This window comes from Eptesicus fuscus, chromosome 22 (genome assembly GCF_027574615.1).
Source record: "Eptesicus fuscus isolate TK198812 chromosome 22, DD_ASM_mEF_20220401, whole genome shotgun sequence".
In the NCBI taxonomy this organism is placed as follows: Eukaryota; Metazoa; Chordata; class Mammalia; order Chiroptera; family Vespertilionidae; genus Eptesicus; species Eptesicus fuscus.
In genome coordinates, this window is record NC_072494.1 from 26,575,289 (window position 1) to 26,598,445 (window position 23,157).

Genomic DNA, 23,157 nt, shown 5'->3' on the forward strand with positions numbered 1-23,157 from the left:
GAATTTAAAAGGATTTCCTCTTTAGGTTGATGCAGTTCCAAACTACTTCCTACCAAGTAGTGAAGTTAATATAGATAAACATATATTTTAAATAAGTTATTTGCATATTTTATATCAAATTAGGCTCCTGGTGTAAAATTCAACTTCATTATTCATCAAAATGTTACGCTAAGCATTTAGCAAAATTTAAAACTGATATTCAACAACATACACTAAATCAGATGGTCCAAGTACTGATTTGCCTTTGGATTTATAGTAATTTTTATTTTTTATTTTTAGTAATTTTTATCTTTATATAAACAAAAAAGTAATACCATTTTTTTTTTGTGCTCATTTGTGAGTTTAATTGTAATTGGCAAGAATTATAGTTTTATTATGGTCATAATAGAAACAAATGCACTTCACATATTCCTTTATTTTACCAAAATGTATGATTCCATTAATTGAAGGGGAAAAATCCTCCAGGACTATGCTGTAATAACACAAAGATTTTCCCTGGATTTTTGTGTATGTCACTGGAGTGCTTTTTTCTTATGCAGTGTATTAAAATCCTTCAGTTATTTCTCCCCTTTCATCCCCCAAGCTTCATGCTTATAAAAAGTTACTTCCTTTAACAGATACTTCAGGGTAAATATGGATTAGATCCTTGAGACAAAAATCCAAACTTTATACTAAATCCTTTCATCGAAACTCATATTCAAATGAAGTAAGAACAATATTAACGGAAAAAAGATTTTTGTTTCAACTAATTTTCTTAATTATGTTAGCCTGGTCTACTTTATACAAAAAAAGAGCATATACACACCAAAAAAACACACAACCAACCAAACAAAAAAAAACCCCACAAATTCAAACAACAACAAAAATCCACCCCCAAAACAAAAAAGTCTCACTTTATAACTTCGTAAGTTTTACATCTGAGGTAGCACAACCAAGCGAATGAATATTGTACATGCATTAACTGAGGAACTTGAGATCACCCAATTTGTTTATAACAAAATCTCTTCTTGAGAATTTCAGTGCTTATGAACAATTATTATAATTGGAACAGTCGTCTCAATTGATTTTGACAAACTATTCTCAAGTGTAGTCATCTAGACCTTAAACTTAGAAAAAAATGGATTTCTCTCAAGTATTTAATTTCTCAAAAATTAAAAATTAAAAGATTAATGTGGGAGAGGTGTGATTTCTTAAAAGCAGGAATGTATTTTAACTTCATAATTGTGAAATATATTAATGACCTGAAAGGACACTGTTCTTCCTATTCTATTCAGCATCAACTTATGCAGAGATGTGACTTACGTGACACACACAAAATTCCAACACTTTGCATGTGAGAATTTTCTGAGTTATTAAATAGTAGGTGATCTCAGTCATAAACTTGGCTTCATATGAAATATCTTCATTACAATTTTAAGTTTTCTTTAAGAAAAACTTGGAAAGCCTAACTCCCAAACCAGTTAAGTTAGAAACTGCTACTTTTTAAAATGAAAACAGGACTTTTTTATTTTTACATCACTGAATTGAAAGAATAAAAAAAGAACTACAGTTGGTATGGAGAAGTATTAGGCAGACAATCTATACAGCTGTATGGGAATACATACTTCTCTACTTTTACCATCTGCAACTGCTTGCTTCTGCTTTGTCATTCACTGACATTTCAACCCTGTCAGCTACTGTGTCTTCTGACGTAGACTGGACATGGCCCTCTGCCTGTCCTCCAGTGTAGGTGGGGGTGCTGTACTTTAAAAGGATGGATTTAAACTGCATCAGAGGTGCATCTGTACGAACACCCATTGGGTCAAAATGAGTTCGGCTCACTCTAAAGCCTGCTTGAGAAAGATAGCACAGAAACTTTTTTAATCTGCAGCAAGAAAAGGAAAAAAAATGAGGTTATAATTTTGTTTAAACCACTGTGTCATTAAATTATAAAATATACACGTTGCCATTGACTGGCTATCTTACTTTGGCATATTCATCCCTTTAATGCTGTGTCTGTGGATGTTGTAATAAAAGGGAGGATGTTCAGTACTGGCATCAGTCTTTTGTTTCTTGGCTAAATTTGTGATTGTTTCAGTGCATTTTCTTTTTCCTGAAACACACAAAGTTAGCATTCTCTTAAAAATTACAAACCAAATACTTTTATAACTCTATGCTTTCTCAAGTCTAAATCCTCTGACATACACCATTTCAACCTATCCAGTCTTAAGTCTTAAGAGAACTCATTGCAAGAATAAGATATTTTCATTTCCACTATCCTTAACTGATATAATTTTAATATTTAACTATTTGCTGAGTCAGAACTTACTTTCTACCTTCTTGAATTTCAAGCCTCAATTCTATTTTAATCTCCTGAAGAAAGCTATTTGAATTCTGGGCCAATCACCTCACAGACTTCATTACTATCAATACTACTCAGAGTTTGATTAAGTTCTTTGATTGTTTCATGTGTGTAAGTCTTTTCTGTGTAAATCTTTTCCCCCCAGATTATATTATATTATATTATCCTGGGGATAATGCCCTTCCATTTTTATACTTGTACTCTCTACCGAATGCCAATATTTGATGAATAGGTCTTCAATGAATAACCTAAGGTTTGCCCAAAGTTATACAACAAACAACACAAAGAAGCAAAATGATGCTCTTAAAGATAATGCTCATTACTGTATACCATACTGCCTTTTTCTTACCTCTGAAAGAGAAATTAAGTATGCATACATCCCAAATTATAAGAAAGGCCATACAATAAATTCTTATGGCTAGAGAATAGATCTTCTGGTTAATGGAATTGTTATGCATCATATGGTGATGAAAAAGTTTAAAAGAATAATAAAATTTAATCAACTCTATCAAACAACTTGATCTTTTGGTTCACATGGTTCTTTCAAGATAATACAGTTCTTTCAAAGGGATGCATTATATATCAGAACTATGAACGCAGTACATGTTCATAGAAATTTTGGACTGTGTAAATGCCAGATAAACAAGTTTTACTGTAATTAGGTTGTCAGTATAATAAAAAAAATGCACTGTGAAATAGACTACCAAAGAAATTTCTTCCTACTCTCTTGCTGTCTATCTTTTTGCACTGATACATACATATGTACATATTCATACACATATATACATACATACCTTGTGCAATGTAATTATCTGTTGTGGTATCATCTGTAGTTTTAATAGATATACCACATTCTTCTAAAATAAAAACAAATGGGAATCACAAAATATTTTACAGGATGTTAGCAAGTAACAATTCAAAGTTTAAATAAAAGCTTATTACTAAATTATATCCACACTGCTTTTCTGAATATATAGATTCTATGACAAAACAGGGCAAGAATTACATTTTTAATCCTCTATAACAAATGCTGCTTCTAATGACTTATGAGAAATGCTAGGCTGTCTAATAGGCCAGATAAAAACGACAAAAGCCTATTTATACTAAAGAGAAAATAGAAAAAAAACATAGTTTTACTGAGTGATAAGTGTATATCTTAGTTTCTATGTCTCAATGGCTACACCACTCTCAGAATTCCTTAAGGTTTCTCTTTTTAAAAAGCAGATAAGTGTAATAAAATCACAATAGACAGTACTTTTAATGTACTAAAATTTTTAAAATACATACTTTTATCTTAATAAAATCATTATTTCAGGTCCTGAATATAAACCTGAAGAAAACTGTGCAATTGAAAATAAAAATTAAAACAATTATGATCAGACTCATTAGAGGGGATTTAAAAGCACTTATACTGCTTTTGATTATAACATCAAATAAAGTTTAAAAAGAGTATTTTGGTCATTTGTAAGCTAGTAAACTAGTGTTAAATTGGTTACCTTGCTTGGTGAGATTTGAAGGTGAATGAACTGAAAACTGACTTTGAGGAGTACACTCTGACTCAAAGATTAATGTCTTTATTAGGGGCTGAATGTCATCTAAACCATGGTGAAGAGATTCAAATAGCATTCTTTTGAGAAATCCGGTATTGAAGAGGGAGCTTGACCTAAAAAAACAAAAAAATCCCAAGAAAATATAGAGAATTGGGTTTGAGAGAAATCTTGTCTTAAATAAGATACATAATTAGTTATATGATTGATTAAATACTGAAATTAAAAAGAATTTATGATTTAACTTAAAATTGTTTATTTTCTATTTCTTCATTCCTTTTTATCATGTTAGTTCTCCAAACTAGTGTTAGTCAAGGAAATTTCATTCATAGTTAAATCAACCCTCATAATGTGTATTCCCCTGTGTTACATATAGGTGTGGAATATACACCAAAGTATAAAATACAATGTTAAGCCTATAAATCTAGACAGTGGCGTAATATAATGCAGAAGTTTTAACAATGCATATTCCTGTAACAGTAAATATTCCATGTGTTTATGGAATTAAATGAGATGGCATGCATAAAATCTCTAGAACAAAGTATATCCTTAGTGAATGGTAGCTATTATTACCAGGGTTAGCGAATACATGATTTTAAGTGTCAAATGAGCAATCAATGTAAGGTTTACTAAAAGGGAATTTAGAAGTAATTGGGTTGAAGCATTTAAAGAGAGACTTCAAAGAAGTGGGGAAAGAAGAAGAGATTCTGGATGAGAGTAAAGGATGATGGCTTTGAGTGAGGAAATCACAAGGCTTGGGAACTCAGTCCTGGGAGTGAGACAACCCAAGTTCTTGCCCTGTCTGAGCTGCCAAATTTTGGAGGTCAGTTTTAGCCAGCACTTAAAGCACTTTGTCCTAATTTTCTCATCTGTAAAATGAAGGACTTGGGCTAGATCTTCCTTCTGGATCCAGCAGTCTGTTAATTCATTTCCCCAGTTCTGAGGTCAGTGAGTAGGATCAACATGTAGCAGATGACATAAGTAAGAGAGTACCAGAAGGTAAGACTAACTAGATCATTCTTAATCTAAGGCCGTGGTTGGCAAACTGTGGCTCACGGGCCACATGCTCTCTGGCCCCTTGAGTGTGGCTCTTCCACAAAATACCACGGCCTGGCCGAGTCTAGTTTCAAGAAGTGGCGTTAAAAGAATAAGAAATTTGGCTCTCAAAAGAAATTTCAATCTTTGTACTGTTGATATTTGGCTCTGTTGACTAATGAGTTTGCCAACCACTGATCTAAGGGTATTAACATAGGCTAAAGATGTAGTGGTGAACATACAATATAACATACAGACGATGTATTATAGAATTGTACACCTGAAACCTATATAATTTGTTAACCAATGTCACTCCAATAAATTAAATAAAGTAAAAAATAACAAAAAAGTTAACTAGACATTAAAAAAAGATTTTAAAATGGGCATTAGCACGAACATATTTACCATTTGTGTTAATTTTTAAGTTTAGTAGGTGGCTAAACCTTGACCTTGTAAATTAATGAGGTAGATATCTGCAATGATTCTTGTCACAATGTTGTTAGGAATTTCTGTGTACAAAAGCACACATACATTAAAAATTTGCAATTGTGTCCCATCTAAACAACTAAAACAAAAGGCATTTATTTGCATATGCCCTTCTTAAAATTAATTCCTCAAAGACTTTTTATATTAGTTGACTCTTCTATAAAAAGTTATTGTGATCACTTTATAACCACATCCTAGAGTTCTATAATTATCAAATAAAAATAAAAAAGCCTAATTCTTACTATTTAGAAATGAATTATAGTTTGCAGAACAGCCAGGCTTCTTTTTAATTCCACTGCCTCTTAGCACTGTCACTAACTTGGGGGAATAATGTCATAGAAAAATCTGAAAACAGAAAACACCTCAGGTACATAGGGGGAGAAGTTGTAATTATTTGCCTAGACTTTAAAAAAATTCAATCAAAATTTGCTTGTCTTTTACTTCACATCATCAAAAGTCAGCAAACAAAATCAATATATATATCAATTCTGAATATATTATTATTCTTTGGCACACATACCATAGCGGTCCAAGTTCTATTGCTGTTTTTCCAGGCATGCTTCCATGACAGTTACAGGGCAGCTGTCTATAAGGGTTTTCTGTGAAAAGATTAAAAGAAATCAAAGCAGAAATAATAGATACATAGTAGTAATTGTTATAATAATCCGCAGCTACTATATACTGAGAATCTTCTATGTGCCAGATATTGTGCTAAGTATTTTGATAAAATCTCAATTATATAGATCAGAGGATTAAAGCTTAAAACAGATTATAGAAATCCATGTCAAACAGATTAGAGACCTTTTAGTACATGAAATTAAGTAGGAGAAGGTCTTTTAAAATCAACTGATTGAGGTAAAATATACATGCAATAAAATGTGTACATTTTATATGGAGAGGTTAATGAACTTTGACAAATATATATATATATATATCCATATAACTGCCATCCCATCAAAATAAAGACATTTCTCATATTAACTCTTCTGCAATTGGGAAGAAAAGAATTACCCTGTTCCCTAGACCTGATTCATAATCAGCCCCAAAATGTAGGCTAGAAGAATCTAATTCAGTTTAAAGAGCAATGAGGCCCGATAAAATCACAAGGAAATTGGGGAGGTAGTTTCCAAGATGGGGCAATATTCTAGTATGAACTTTTTCAGTTCATTTAAGGTCCAGAATAGTCACTTTAAATCAGACTCTCTGCAACAAATTTCACCCAGTCTCTTCCTAGATAGATGGATCATGCACTTCCTTGGAATGGCTGGATCTGATCAGTCTTCGAGATATCCAGAACCCAAGGCTATGGTGATAGGGACATAGGTCTTTAGCTTCTCGCTATCTGATATCAATGTTATTCAGTGCAATTAAATGGTATAATACAAAGTGTGAGATCTTATTTTAGATTTACTTAAAGGCTCTGTCACTTTTTCCTAGGGCAACTGTTTCTATATCCTGGAAAAGCAAAAATAGAAACACCTTTATGAGGGCAAAAGCCAAATTATTTTCCTTGGTTCCCAGGCCTGGCATATAGTAGAGTCTCAATAAATGTTTATTGAATGAACTTTATAACTGATGGCTTTTATGCTTTTATATTCAGCCAGAAACAGAGAGGTAATCCTAACTTATGTTCCTAAAATAAGTTAGTGACAGTCGAAACTAAGTTATTTCTAGATGTTTCAATGGAGGAGGGCAGAGCTAGAGAGCGTAAATCATACAGTACCAGTAAATAAACTCACACAAATGTCTTTTCTGTTGATGAAAGGAAATCCAGGATAGGAAATAAAGTTAGCACTGTCATCTTTAAAAATCAAAGGACAATATGTATAATTAGGGATGTGATAAAGGCTTATTTATTGGAGGCTTATACATAAACACAATTTCTTGTGTCAATTAGGGGAAAATAGGTAATACTTTCAACAATAAAGATTAAAGAAAATAAATTAGACACAGTATACAGTCAAAAGAGACTTGCATTACCTTCTACCATATTACCATCCTTCTGAAAAATTCTCTCTTCACACCACTGACAATGTATCAGATACTGTATCTTCTTGGCTGTTTCATCTGCAGAAGTAGGCCCCCTCAAAACTCTCACAACGACCAAGACAAAATGTTCCAGAGCCACTGCAAACAGTACTTCTATGCCTTTGTTACATCGAGCTGCAGCTCTGGGGGAGAAAAAAATTTATTTTTGGGTGCTTATCATTTTTCTTTGACATTCTATTTATAATACTAACCTGCACAGTAAACTATGGGTAGGTGAAGGGAAAATTCAATTCTTAGCAGCATACTTTTAAAAGATAATTGCTATAACTCTTATACAAAAATGAAACACAGGAAATAAAGGATGCTTGCCAGTCTTCAGTAACTAGACATTTTCCTTTATGACAGCCTCTCAATAGGACTATAGGCTCTGGTTTTCAATGTCACTTTCTTTGTTGTCATCACCACCACTTTTCTGCCTTTTTACCTATTTTTTCTATAAAAGCTTCTTCCAAACAATGTTTACTGAATACTAACTATATGCAGGGTAGTAAGCCAGCTGCTAAATATTCAGGGAAAAGTGAATAGGCAGAGTCCTTGCTACTATTAATTTTACACACTTCTGGATTAAATTCTACTTGATGCACCATTTATGTACTTACTTTTCTTTCTGCAGTTACACACTAAACTTGGCTCATATATATTAATTTGAATTTGTTAATGTTATAAACATTTTTAAGTAGGTCATGGGCATGTATAAACAGAACATCAGAGTTTTCAATTAATTAGGAATAACGCTAAATATCTATGAAGTCTAATAATCTATTTATGCTGAGGTAGAATTTCAATCTAAATGCTGTGAAATTAGTTTTGAGGCCAGTAATTGAGCTAGCCGATTATCTATTATCTATACTTGCAATGTCCATTTATATAGCATAAGATTCTGAACAAAAGAGGTGCTCCAAAAAATATTCCTTTCTTCAAATGTTTAGAAATCTAGATGAGAAAGAGAGCTTTTTCTGTAGGCAAGATCATTCTGCACAATCAGGTTATAAGCCATCATTTTGCAAATAATTTGTTTAAATAAAGATTAGATGAACATAAAACAATGATGGTTTCTAAATCTAAAAACAATCTTTGCCTTCACTTTTCATTATGCTATCCTCTCATCTACGCTACATTGTTGAAATAACTGACTTAAAATTAACTTTCATTTTTATCTTGCTTACTATGTTAATTATTTTCATTATTAATTGGAGAGTAAACTATTTTAAACACAAGCTTTCAAATCAAATTTTAAAAGATACAACATAAGATCACAAAAAAAGGAAGATTATAGATATGAAATACAGAATTTGCATTTTGTGCATATTTTAAAAAATGAGAGAAGCACTTCTTGAATCTGTTTTTAACATATGCCCAAACATTAGGTGTTACACTGTTGGCAATTCGGTACCTTGCCACGGCCGCTACCACAATTCTGGCTGCTAGTTCCTTGTAATATTCAGTTCGGACAATGTTACAGCCGTAGTGTCGGCGGGCAACATGTTGTGCCTTGGCATATAAAGAACTGATATCTGTAGAAGTCACTGATACTATGCCAAGGTTTCTTATATTTCTGAATGCAGAATCTAGATAGTTCACAGATGTTCCAAAAGGGTCTAGGTGTCTAAAATGAGAAAGAATATAGACATATTTAAAATCATTGGTAACAAAAATTATATGATTGTCATTATTTCTAACAATAAAATCCCATGTGTTCAAAAGTACTTTACAAATCTTTTTTAAATACATAATTCTGTTTTCAAAGTAATAAAATTGACCATATGCTATGCTAGGTAAATAAAAATAAATCAGGATTAAAAGAAAATTGTCATGCCCAGGCATTTTATTTCAAGTGCTGGAAAATGTTCTTATTGCATTCCTTAGGCCAATGCTAAAAACAAAACGGTATTAACTGAAATAAATAAAAAGCAACAACAAACTGTCTTAATTTTTATATCGCCCCCCCTCCCAAAAGAAATTCCAGACCAGTTTAGAAAGTGACACAGCAAATTTTTTTCACTTACATGAAATCAAAAGATCTCAAATGCATCAGTACATTGGCATCCATTTTGGTCACCTTAATATTACCAAGCTTTTCCTCTCCTTCTTCAAGAATATCATCATCCTCTTCTTTTTCCTTACTGTCCACCACCACTTTCAATTTGTTTAAATGGCAGTTTTCCTGAATCAAGGTCACAGAGTTTTCATTCAAGTCATTAATTGTAACCTTAACTGCATTTCCAAGATGTTTTGCCCATTGTAATCCCATTATCCCTAGGAGAAATGGGGGGGAAAATATGTTTTTAAATTGTAACAAAAAATAAAAGTAGTATAACAATAATACAGAATATAATTCTATAAGTTGTTTCAAAATCTTAGTATTTTCATAAGTAATTCTTTTTCTACTTTCTCACTACAAAGCCTCTGAAGAAAAGTTATCAAACAAAAAAAGTCTTATATATTTTCATTAGTATTTCTTACAAAACTTTTCTATGATCCCAGTTCAAATAAAATATCTAATTAGTAACAAGAACACACATGAAAGATTAAATCTCACTGGAAAAGTAATTATATAGTAAAGGAAACTAATTATAAAGCTAGTATGAAGGTTAAAACACAAAAGTAGTAAAAATAACTATGATTATAATAATGAGTTAAGGGCTATATATGATGAAAATGTAAAATGTGACATCAAAAACAAAAAGTAGATCGGGGGACAGTAATAATGTTGCATTTTATAATGGGATCAAACTTAAGTTGTTATCAACTTAAAATAGGTTGTTACAGATAAAACTTCTTGGTAACCACAAAGCAAAAAGTTATAGTAAATACACAAAAGATAAAGAAAAAGGAATATAAACATGTCACTAAACAAAGTCATCAAACCACAAAGGAAGAGAACAAGAGATGATGAAAGGAACAAAGAGGAACTATAAAAAACAACTGGAAAACAACAAAATGGCAGTAAGCAATGCCTACCAATAATTACTTTATGAGGCCAGCAATACCCCCATACCAAAATCAGGTACAGTATGCCACAAGGAAAGAAAATTACAGGCCAATATTCTTGATGAACATAGATGCAAAAATTCTCAACAAAATATTAGCCAACTAAATTCAATAATACATTCAAAGGGTCAAACACCATGATCAAGTGGGATTTATTCCAGTGATGCAAGGCTGGTTCAACACCCAAAAATCAGGCAATGTGATACGCATTAACAAATGAAGGATAAAAATCATGAGTATCTTAACAGGTGCAGAAAAGGCATTTGACAAAATTCAACATTGATTTATGATAAAATTCTCACTAAAGCAAGGATAGAGGGAATATACCTCAAAGGCCATATATGATAAGCCCACAGTTAACATCATACTTAATGGTGAAAAGTTGAAAGATTTTCCCTTAAGATCAGGAACAAGACAAGGATAGCCACTCAAGTAATTATCTCATACACATACACGATAGGTATATATGTTGATGAGAACTTAGGAGACATATTAAGCAACTGAAATAAAGTCTTTGTCTGGATTCTGATTTGATTTTTTAAAAAAAAAGATAGTTGGACATATCTAAACATTTAATTAAAGAATTATTCTTAATTTTTTAAGGTGTGATAATGGTATGGCTATATTTTTTAGAAGTCCTTATCTTTTAGAGATCTAACAAATGTTTACAGATGAAATGAGACATTTGTGATTTGTTTCAAAATGGAATGGAGGATGGGGACATGAGGTCTGAGATAAGTGCATGGGATAGTTACAAGACTGAGCATGAGTTGATAATTTGTGAAATGATGAATACAAAGGGATTCATTTATTATATCCTCCACTTTCTTATATATTAGAAAATTTTTCCACAATAAAAAAATTATACCTTGGATCTTCAATTATTTTTTATTTTATTATCATTTTTTAGTCCTTACCCAAGGATATTTTTCCATTGATTTTTAAAGAGAGTGGAAGAGAGAGGGAAAGACAGAAATATCGATGTGACAGAAACACATTGATTGGTTGCCTCTTGCATGCGCCCTGACCAGGGCTTAGGCCGAGATACGAGCCAATGCCCGGAATCAAACCTGGGACCCTTTGGTCCACAAGCCGACACTCTATCCACTGAGCCAAACCAGCTAGGGCGGTTTTGATCTTCAATTTTTTATATCAAAATATTCTATGATATCCACATACATTTTCTAAGAAAAGATACTGTACAAAGCTAATTAAGCTGGATTCCAAAACAGCTTCATTACTTACCAGTGGCTCCAAAGGCATCCAGACATTCCAAAGGTTTTCGTTCCTCAGCCAGAGCAGCCAAAGTACAGAATATTAGCTGCCTAAAAGGAAGTATAATAATCTGAAATGACTTTACTCTACCATGGCTTCACCAAGATAGCTTTTATTTTATTTAATAATAGTAGTGACAATCCTATTTGAAAAAAAAAAAAAAAAGGCCTAATAACATATTCCCTACTTAATAGTATGAGAACTAGAAGTTTGTGAAATTAAACTATGAATCAACTGGGTTCTATTAACATTCACTATGAAAAAATGATTTTATAAGCAAATTTTATAAATAAAAGTTTTATAAACAAAATTTGCCCACATAAACATTGTTCATTAATTATATAAAGTTAGGTCTACTTTACTCTCTGAGAAAGAAATTGGTCTGGCAAAAAAAAAAAAAAAAGAGAGAGAGAAAATAATCATTCTGAGAAAATGCTAAAATAGATGATTTTCATTCTGTACTTAGTTTTAAATTTCAACATATTAGGCCAGCGATTTTCAACCGTTTTCATCTCATGGCACACATATATTATTTATTAAAATTCTGTGGCAACCAAAAATATTTTTTGCTTGCCACTATTTGTCCACTATTTTTGGACAAAAAGTGTCATTTTGATTCATTCACAGTGGATGGCTATTATTGTGCAGGCTGTTGTCATTTTTTTATTTGGCAATCTAAGGGAAAAGAGGTCAGTGCCCCTGACTAAACAGGTACTGCATGTTTTAATTCTTGTGGCACATCAGTGTGCCTGTTGGGGCATACTAGATGAAAATCGCTGCATTGGAACATAAAGATTAAGAGAGGGTATATTTGTAATGATTTGAAACACCCCATAACCCTTTTCTCAATTTAGCTTACCGATTTAGTTTCATTTTGGGATTAAAATAGGAATCTGTTTTCTGAGGTACAGAGTAGTTAGGACAAACTTGTACATCTGTGTCTACCTCTTTCAAAATTTCAGTAGGTGGTTTAGCAGCAGAAGCTAAGATGAAAAAAGATTTCTAGTTAAATACAAAATAATATTAACTATCTAAAACAATATACGCTTAAAAAATAACTTTCCTTTATAATAATGTGTTAATGTAATTAGTTGTGTTAAAAACTGATCTATTCAGCACTGTCTCTGGAAAAGAGTAGTATTTACTGAATTAAAATTTATCAACTCAAAATCATAACTGCCTAGTCCACCAATAATGATACCTAGTTAAGAGCAATCAACCTAAAAACAAACAAAAAAGCAAAATAAAGAACAACCTAAGATAGCACTGAATCCTAAAATACCTTTATTCCTCATCAAATACTATATTACATTTACATGGGTTGGCTGCTAAAGATGTTACTGTGGGATAATTGTTGGTATCTTTGTATGATTACATTTCATTAGCCAGCATGAGAAAGAATCATTGTATTTCCTGAACATGCTAGATTTCAGAACACTTTCGCATAATTATGATTTAAATCACAAATTACATTAAACAGATATAAAGTAAAGGGAAAAATTCTACATTTGCTATATACTTGAATAATTTAGCTATAAAACCAAATGAAATGCTGATGTATTTGAGTATACATTTTACATATTTAAGAAATGAGACACATCTATATATATAAAAGCCTAAGCAACCATTATGACTGGCTGACTGGCCGGTAGCTATGACACACACTGACCACCAGGGGGCACTCAATACAGGAGCTGCACCCTGGTGGTCAGTGCGCTCCCACAGCCAACCTCCCATGGTCCCTCCCTGGCTGGCCAACCTTCCATGAGACGGCCCTGATAAGCCCAATCACTGGCCAGGCCGAGGAACCCCACCCGTGCATGAATTCGTGCACCAGGCCTCTAGTATAGTATGTGTAGGGAAAAATAACAGACTATATTTGGATTTCTTGATTATGTTACAATCATAATGTTAACTAAATAGCAACCATACTTCTCTTTCTACAATGCTAAATAACAGCAACCTTTCCTAACATTGTGTTATATATCCTTCGCTGCCCACCACAGTGGCATCACATACCTCACAAGGTCAGCCTTTCTCAAACCAGAGTCTGGGAGAAAATTAAGCTCTATGGAAAATGATGTTAATGACTTTTTTCAATTCTTAAAAGAAAGGTACATAATACCATTCTAGACGTATAGAAATTACTTCATTACATACAGTGGATGCCTTAGGACAATGAGGGCTTAATTCTTGAGAAGGGCTGCCTCAGTAATAACTAGTAATAACCTGATACCACTCAGGATAATAAGCGGTCTTTATGTCATTTTACATACTTTTTCTAGTGTGTTTTGGTAAGTATAACACAATTACTGGTGCAGGAGCCATCATTAGTAATACAGTCCTATGATCTTTCATTAAGATACTTATATTTACTTGAGCATCGGTTGCTTTTTCCCCCACTTATTAAATATATCTGTTAAATGAGGACAGAAAAACATTGTTGGGAGTCTCACAGAAAAAGGAAATCTGAAGTAAGGGAGTAGTAGTCAGCTCAGTGATTTAGTTAAGTCACTATCATTATCTCATCGATGTCTAAAAAGAATAACTGGACCATTGTTTAAGGGTTTATTTACTAACGTGTTAATAAGATTGCTCAACTTACCAGCAATATACCTGGATTTAGTCTCTCCTTTATTCACATGGCGCCTAACATGTCCTAGCATATCAGTCCTTCTGGTGATTGTTGCTGAACAAATGATACAATGATAATGGGCGCCCATTTTACTGGATATCTATCAAATAGAGTATTTAATTTAATACATAAATAAGTTACTAAGACAATGAAATAGAAATTTATTCAAGGTTGTAAATTTACATATGTGTCTTGTGTTTAATGGTATAGATGATAGTATTAATTTTGCCATGTGACATATACTTTTTAATTTTATTTTACATTAGGCTTCAACTTGAATTTCTAAGATTTTCCCATTCATTCTAATCAACAAATAACTGTATCCTCTTTTCTATAAGCAGCACTTACAAATGGTATAATATTAGCAGCAGTGTGCTGGTAGATGTTTAACTGTCTCACCAGGAAAATAAAGTTCTGTTTTGTAGAGTTTGCAGCTTTCTGTAGTATAATTACTCTATAATATCAAGAAAATATACTCTTTAATTTCAAGCTACAATTGTGACAAATTTCAAGTTACCAATCTGACATCACTGAACATGTATTTGGGAAAAGACAGCATTACTACCATGTAGATATTATATTATAACCGTAAGAGCATAGATAATAGAAAAATGCAGTAAAATAATTAGGAAGTAATGAGCTTTGAGTATTCATTACCTTTGTTTTTAATATAATTTATTCACTTTTAAGTTTATATAATTTAATTTTTTTAAAATATGTTTTTATTGGCTTCAGAGAGGAAGGGAGAGGGAGAGAGAGATAGAAACATCAATGATGAGAGAGAATCATTTGAATCAGCTGTCTCCTGCACATCCTCTACTGGGGATCGTGTCCTTGACCGGAATCAAACCCTGGACCCTTCAGCCCGCAGGCCGACGCTCTATCCACTGAGCCAATTTTAAGGCTAATTTAATGTTTAATGATGACTACACTTAGTAACCAGCTTTCAAGATTTCTGAAAATTAATGAGAAGTTTATTTTTCCAAGTAAAAAATTCTCACTTTATAATTTCTCACATAGCTGAGGACTAAAAGACTACTCCAATGGCGCTCCTACTTATGCTGTGTCTACCTCCTATTTACTTGGGATCATACAGCAAGTCGAGAATATTCAAGAACATTGCAAAAGATTCCTTATGGTACTGTGGTTATCATATTCAAAATATCCTGGATAAGGTTCATGGACAAGCACTCTCCTGACTACTGCTTAAGAAATGATTTTTTAAAATATTTTCAACAATAAGGATTAAAAAAAACACACACCAAAAAACAACAACAACAAATGTTATTTTTTCCCCCAGCACTTTATACTTTTTAGTGATCCAAAAGAAAAATTAATAATAAGCTAATATTTATTCAGGATAGTATCACCAAAAATACTTTATAATTTTTATTCCCCAAAGGTCAAATCTATTCTAAAAATGAACATATGTACTTTTTTATTTTTTTTTTTAAAATATATATTTTATTGATTTTTTACAGAGAGGAAGAGAGAGGGATAGAGAGTTAGAAACATCGATGAGAGAGAAACATCGATCAGCTGCCTCTTGCACACCCCCTACTGGGGATGTGCCCGCAACCAAGGTACATGCCCTTGACCAGAATCGAACCTGGGACCCTTGAGTCCGCAGGCCGATGCTCTATCCACTGAGCCAAACCGGTTTTGGCCACATGTACTTTTTTAAAAAGTTATCAAGGATTTCAGAAAGTTTATTATTCTGTCCTTTGGCAGATTAATGGAAGTGCATAGGAAGGATGGTGAGAATGAATCAATGCATTTATTAAATCACAGAAATTTAAGGCTCTTATTCTATAATCAAGATTTATTTTTTTTTTAAATCTTACTTTCTATTTAATTCTTCATTCTAAAATTAGTAAATAATTTTCCTTTTGAACACAAGACAGCAATATATCTGATTGAAATTAAAACTATAAAAGTTTCAATACAGCAACCCTTTTTTTCATGCATTTCATATTTTTCCCAATATGATGATCTGAAAACACTCAGATACAAAATCTTAAAAGTAAACCTCATTGCTGAATATGAACATTTTAGTTTTAAAGCAAGTAAAAATTGCACTTTAAAGAGGGCTAAATTTAAAAATAAATCTAACATATGATTACCTGTTCTCCAATAATATTTGGTTTCACTGGTCGACAAGGTAAGTGGCAGATGCACATTCTGTAACCTAGAATAAAGAATGGATGGTTGTCATATCACTGTTCATTAAAAATTCAATTTTCACAAAATTATTGGCAAATTTCATAAGAATAATAGATTATTTTTGTATTTGTAATATCATTAATTTACTTAAATGAGATGGCCTTAGTTTACCTGTTATACGTGGTATAGAATAAAAACAAATATGGGAGATCCAAGTGTGAATTCTGATTCTGCCAAGACTATCTCGGTTATCTTGGATTAGCCACTTAGCTTCCTTAGAACTCAATCTTATCATCTATTCTCTGCCACTTGACTTTTTCTTAGGCTTCATCTTCTCTGCCTTATGCTAATTTGCGCTACACAGACTCTTCATTTATGACACTGTCCAAAATGTGGACCCCCAGGGCCAGAGTACATAGTACAGAACAGGTGCTTAATAAATGTTTGCCAAACAAAACTGCTTGTGTTATATATCGCTACTGCCTAGAAAGCAACATGGTCTTTTATTAATAACACATTAAAAGAAGGGTTTGAATCCCTCAAATTTTTAAACTTACTGAAGTTCACTATAAAATTTCAAAACTGGTATCAAATCTTGAATTTCATTTACATCACTTTTTAGTAAGCACAAAAATACTAACCTTCAAATTCAACTGACACTTTCCAATGTAAATTTTGAAGGTGCCGACGAAGCTTATGGCTATTACAAGCTCTAAATTTTTCCTTAGGACATAATGGACAAGCCTGTTTATTTCCTGATAAAGAAAGAAGAACCAATAAGGCACAGAATATACTACCAATTAATGCTTCAATTCAGTTACAAAAAAAGTAACGGAGGACCCCAGCCCCACCCCACTTCTTACATTATGTCTTTCTTTTCTTTTCTTTTTTTTTTTTAATATATTTTATTGATTTTCTACAGAGAGGAAGGGAGAGGGATAGAGAGCTAGAAACATCGATGAGAGAGAAACATCGATCAGCTGCCTCCTGCACACCCCCTACTGGAGATGTGCGTGCAACCAATGTACATGCCCTTGACCGGAATCGAACCTGGGACCTTTCAGTCCGCAGACCGACGCTCTATCCACTGAGCCAAACCGGTTTCGGCCATAATGTCTTTCTTAACTTCAGTAAGACATCACCCGTTTCAGCGGGTAGTTAACAAAAATTGTTTTAGCACAGGGTCAGTGATTTTTACCCTAAAACTCCCCTCTCTGTGGCTAGCTGCTATCCTTACTGCCATTGAGAACAAAAAGGATGAAGAATGATAATCTATATATCCTTCCTGCCAAAATGCCTGGCAGAGTCGCTCTGTACTTTGGACAGGGGAAAAGGCAGCAGTTGTCACACTCCCAGAGGGGCAGGAGCTGGGCAGAGAGAATAAGTAGCTGCTGTGGCATTCTTCTACTCTGGCAAAAACAGTTAACATGTGGAGTTAGAAAAGTGGAAGAAGAAACTCAAAGTAGTAGAAGGAGTTTAATATGATTGGTATTCTGAGACTGGAGGCCATGATTAGAAACACTGTATCCTACTATTGAATTTGTGAGGACTTCTTTCTTTATTAGTATGTCCTTGAAAAGATTTTGTATCATCAAAATAAAAGTCTTATTTAATTAGAAATGTATCTCAAATAAAAACACTGATAGTATACCAAAGAATTAAAACCTTAAATTCAGACTTAAAGCAATAAAAATATACAGAAACAATCAATAACCCACTTAATACATTTTAATCCAACAAATACCTTTCACATATAGCACACTGCAAGTATAGATACAGTTTATTTTTTTAATACTGGGCCTACTTCAAAAAACCATGAGGTGATCTTAAGGATGGAATCCAAGCACTAAGGATGGCAAATCAGAAAGAGAGGAGCTTAGGGCATTGACAGTGTCGTGGAACTCTCATACCAGCCCTAGATTGCTTATCTTGGTACTTATTTTACATGAGAGAATATAAGCCTCCATATTTTTTAAGGCAATGTTTTTTTTGTTACTCATAGCCGAATGCAATAGAAATACACATAGAATACACACACCCTTTGTGCACTGATAGGGTCCCTAAGTGGCTTCCGGCTGCTGGGTACTCTCTCCCTTCCCCTGGCTGGCCCCGCCCCCTGGTCAAACTCCCAGAGGAATTCCTGGTCTAGGGGACAATTTGCATACTATGCTTTTATTATATAGGATGAGACTGTAATTTCCCTGAGTTGTGAAGTAACTGATTGCACAGAACCTTTGCATAGAGATGACTATCAGTTTCCTGCATAAAAATATTTACTACTGCTCTAGTTCAATAGAATATACAAGTCTATTTCTAGCAAATTTTTCATGCATTGAAAGATAACAAACCATTAGAAATTAAGAAAACACACACACACACACACACACACACACACATGGAAATACCTGCATCAAGATGATCTGAGTTCAATGAACTAGCAGAGTCAAAATCCCCTTCAGTTATAAAAGCTAACTTCTCTAGATCAGCAAGCTGCCTCTGAATTGAGATGTGTCTCTCTGAAAGAAAATTTAAAAATTAGAAAATTACCCTTTAACAATCTATATTCCAGTTTCATTTATTATTTCACTTAGAGTTTAACAGTTTTATTTCCTGTAGCATAACGCCCTAATACCTAGATGAGGAATACTGCTGGAACTCAGTTTATAAAATGCCAAGTGTGCCTCAGAATGCAGCCAGGGAATAAAACTACATTTATGCAACCTGACAGCTTTAAAATTTACTTAATTATTCCATATAATTCTAAAAAAAGTTTCTATTCTGTACAAAACACTGAAGAAACATAAGCCATGTTTCCTATCTTCAAAGAACTTTCAATCAGGTAGGAGAGATTAACTACTAACTATAACACAAGGCAGAATGAAATGAATACTTGGGGTAAATATAATGTGGACATACTGAGGAAGGGACAATTAGTTCCAACAAGAGCCTCTGAGAATGTCTTTACTGAAGACGTGGCATTAGGTATGAACAGAATTCAGTCAGATTTTGGTGGCTGGCCTTATAAACTTAAGTAATCTCATGGACAAAGGAATGTGGTATAAAAAATACAGCCACTTCTATCCGACACCTGGCTAGATGGAGTTGGTAGAAAAATATGCAGCCTAAATGTAGTACAGATCATAAAAGGCATAAATTCTATGCAAGTTAGTTTGACCTTTTTTCTTTAGGCATTGCTGTCTTTGCAGGTTTTTGAGAAAGTGAATGATATGATTTGACTGTGTTTCAGGAGGGTATCTCTGACTATAGTACCAAGGATCAATAATTGAGGTGAGAGATAGGTACAGGAGAATAGAAAAAAGAAAAAAAAGAAAGAAAAAAAAAAAAAGAAGAAGAGCCGAAACCGGTTTGGCTCAGTGGATAGAGCATCGGCCTGCGGACTGAAGGGTCCCAGGTTCGATTCCGGTCAAGGGCATGTACCTTGGTTGCGGGCACATCCCCGGTGGGGGGTGTGCAGAAGGCAGCTGATGGATGTTTCTCTCTCATTGATGTTTCTAATTCTCTATCCCTCTCCCTTCCTCTCTGTAAAAAATCAATAAAATATATTTTAAAAAAAAAAAAAAAAGAAGAAGCAGCAGCAGCAACGAACTTGGGATGTGGGTGTAAAGTAAGACTGAAGAGTAAATTCAAGAATGATTCTAAGATTTCAAGTTTACATGGTTGAGAATAATGGTACCATTAACCAATAAAGGAAGAAGAAAATGCTTTTTGCAGAAAGGAAGAGGAAAGGAAAAAAAGGGAATTTAGTTCTTGACATAGTGTGTTTGATATACTACTGGTATTCATGTAGTAAAGTCCAGTAGGCAGTTTAGTTTTTGGGGTTCAGGAGGGATTCTGAATGGACATAAGTATAAATAATAAATTCATATGTTAGGTGAAACTATGAACATGAGGAAGAAAGCCTAAGGAAAAAAATTTGAAAAAGAGAAGAAAAAAGTCAAAACCCAGTCCCAGAAACACACTTTCAGGTTTTTCAAATATTACACATCCTTCAAATTACATACTTCTAAATTTTGAAAGAGAACGTTTACAAAGTGGGGGCCTGAATATACAAGACTAGGAGGTGATATAACTTTTAGGGAAAGATCCTCAATGAGACAGGAGATGATGGGATAAGCCATAGAATAACATTCATTATATAATTAGGTTATACAATTTAGAACCGTCAGCCTTTTAAATTTTATTCTTGGCACTGCTATTATCTTGCCTAATTCCTCTCTGAGCTTCACTCCCAGCGCCTTTGTTTACCCTTTTGTGTAATTCCCCCATCAATAAGCAGTAAGAAGGCAGGGGCTAGGTCTTATTCATCTTTATGATGGCTAAGTGCCTAGTGCAGTAACTTGCACACAGCAGGCACTGAAGGGTGTTAAATAACTTTTAAAAATCACTAGTCTTTTTGGATGCAGTAGCACCGAGTCTATAATTTTGGAATTTAATACAGTACTATCAGCCATGCCTTCTCAAATTTATTAAAATACAAATTTTTTACCTTATTTTTAAATGAGAAAAATTTGTAATCATAAAGGCTTTTGGCTTCCATGGTTGAAAGGTCTGTATATAAGATATATAGATATCAGTATCTATATAAAGATGTGCTTTTTTAAATCATCCTAACTACTAAATAGTACAAAATAAAAGGAAGGGGCCTGGTAAGTTAGAAGAGAGAATGGAAAACCCTGTGGTCCACTACTGAAGAAAACTCCCGAAGACCTGTCTAAATAAAGATTCATGATATGCCTATGTGCATCTCTGAAGTCACTTTCTGGTTCAGGACAGTAGATATCAGGCAATCTGTACTTAAATCTACTCAACCTTTCTGGAACACTCTAATAATCCAGAATGTGTAATATTAAATCAGATGCTAGGAGGTTTGTTTACAACTTCTTCTGTTACTTTTTCCTCAATTTTCAGTTCTATTTCAGATATGCCATCTTCATCTTGCCTACTTATGACTGACGTCTAAGGACTAACTAGACCATCTAGAGATAACTTTTAAAATGTGATTAGTATATATTTCTAATGCATTTCAAATTTCTCAGTTGTTACATATGTGTCCCAGCAATGCATTTTCAGGTTTCTCAAACATTGCATTCTTCGAATTGCATACTTGTAAATTTTAAAACACATGAATAAATCTGCCCAGAATACTTAACATATTCTTGATGAGGTGAGGAGTTAGGGAAAACATGCATTCCCTAAAGCTGCTAAACCACACCTGATGAGGGAGACTACTCAGTGAACCCGCTCTACCCTCTACCATCGTACAACTGGCCTTATTTTGCATCTACCTTGCTCTGACCTTAAGATGAGGAGGGCCTACCTTTGTCCTCTATGGTCCAATAAATCACCACTTAGAAAACACGCAAGCACATTCAGAAGCGCAAACAATAACATGGGCTATAATTTCCCAACAGTTGACTTCTGATGTCATGAAATACAAGGTTCCATTGGTGCTTATGTCTGAGGGAAGACATCTATAATTTAGTAGACTATTCAACCACTCGCCATCCTCAAATTCTTTTTGGAAGCAAACTGCGGTAGAAAAATGAAATGAGAAAAACTCATCTTTTTTGTGTGTGTGTATGTCCAGACATAAAACCTAGTTGAGAGCAATGGTTTCTAAATCTTGGCAGCTAGGATCTGCTACAGTAAACACGGGTTGCCTCGGTTACTATGTCACATTTTAAAGGACCCCGTGACGGAAGCTCAGAGAAACTACCAGATTAGGTGTAACTTCCTATTTTTGTACCAGAAAAAGATCCCCCCTTGAACGAAGCCCTCAAACTCAGTTTGCAGCACCCCTAGGCCCCCACATAACCTTCATCGCAATGTCCTCGAGGCTGGTGGACATGCCTTCTCCATCCTGTGCCCGTTTGCCGCGCAGCGCGGGTCCCTCCTACTTCCCCATCCCCCTAAACCTTCCTTTCCCGTGAAAGCCACCCCAGGGAAGAAGGGCCTCCCCAGCAAGACGCACTTCCTCGCTTCTGCAGCAGAAAGACCTGGGCCTCCTGCACTTACTTTCAGCCTCGTCAGGGGCAGAGGCTGGGGACGGGGACTGAGCCAGGGCAGGGGTTGGGGCTGGAGCTGGAGTCGAGGCCGGAGTCGGAGCCGAGTTCGGGGCCGGAGCTGGGACCCGAGCCGAGTCCGGGGCCGAGGTCGGGACCTGGGCCGGAGCCACCTCCTCCTCCTCCTCCGCCATGTTCTCCATAGTTACCGCCTCCGTGCCAGACCCGCGCGGGGACCAGGAGTGAGCTCACGGCGGGGGGGTCAGAAAACGGGCTTGGATGCCCAGAGGGCTGGATCCGAGGAGTGGGGGGAAAGCTAGCGAGGAGGGCGGGATGCGTGCAATAGACGAAAGAGGAAGAACCCGTGACCGATGCCTGTCAGCAGAAGGAATTAAAAGCCAGAGGCAGCGGTTCACGGTTCCATCCGCTTCCCTGTCCCCGAGGCGTTACGACGCCACCACTCACTGCGCAGAAGCGAACTGGGGGACGGCGACCAATGAGGTAAGAGAGTTCTGTTTCCACTGTGCGTACCCGTTCCAGCCGTCCACCACCCAACCGAGCCAAGACTACAATAACCAGCGTGCACCGCCCCGACGGGGGGCGGGGCGGAGC

The 23,157-nt window shown here is 34.7% G+C and overlaps 2 protein-coding genes across 4 annotated transcripts in view; one reads left to right on the top strand and one right to left on the bottom strand.

The window, feature by feature from the left end:
* Window positions 1-249: 249 nt before the first annotated feature.
* Window positions 250-23,104, bottom strand: TRMT1L (tRNA methyltransferase 1 like). Of its 3 annotated transcripts, none has more exons than XM_054711546.1 (15): window positions 23,077-23,104; window positions 18,928-19,038; window positions 17,164-17,277; window positions 16,483-16,547; window positions 14,330-14,459; window positions 12,584-12,707; window positions 11,695-11,774; window positions 9,465-9,714; window positions 8,852-9,064; window positions 7,390-7,580; window positions 5,930-6,008; window positions 3,838-4,004; window positions 3,136-3,198; window positions 1,966-2,092; window positions 254-1,864 (listed from the first exon to the last, which is right to left on the bottom strand). In XM_054711546.1, exons 4-15 carry the CDS (start codon window positions 16,537-16,539, stop codon window positions 1,615-1,617), a joined length of 1,731 nt encoding a protein of 576 aa, XP_054567521.1. In that variant the 5' UTR covers window positions 16,540-16,547; window positions 17,164-17,277; window positions 18,928-19,038; window positions 23,077-23,104; the 3' UTR covers window positions 254-1,614. The 3 variants fall into 3 exon arrangements, with proteins under 3 accessions (XP_054567520.1, XP_054567521.1, XP_054567519.1); XM_054711544.1 differs by lacking the exon at window positions 23,077-23,104 and adding an exon at window positions 22,559-22,955; XM_054711545.1 differs by lacking the exons at window positions 3,136-3,198; window positions 23,077-23,104 and adding an exon at window positions 22,559-22,955 and having other exon boundaries at window positions 250-1,864.
* SWT1 (SWT1 RNA endoribonuclease homolog) overlaps window positions 22,879-23,157 on the top strand; it is a 59,409-nt gene continuing 59,130 nt past the window's right edge. Inside the window, exon 1 of the mRNA XM_008145956.3 lies at window positions 22,879-23,046. Within this exon, the coding sequence (XP_008144178.2) occupies window positions 22,879-23,046 (168 nt within the window). The remainder of the gene's footprint in view (window positions 23,047-23,157) is intronic.

Excerpts from the sequence above, each read along its gene's own strand:
- TRMT1L (XM_054711544.1), bottom strand. The coding sequence starts at position 22,748 with ATGGAGAACATGGCGGAGGAGGAGGAGGAGGTGGCTCCGGCCCAGGTC. Across the intron at positions 9,065-9,464 it reads TTGAGATCTTTTGATTTCAT|ACACCTAGACCCTTTTGGAA; the intron begins GTAAGTGAAAAA and ends TTCTCATTTTAG. Across the intron at positions 3,199-3,837 it reads TTCAAATCTCACCAAGCAAG|AAGAATGTGGTATATCTATT; the intron begins GTAACCAATTTA and ends TTTTTATTTTAG.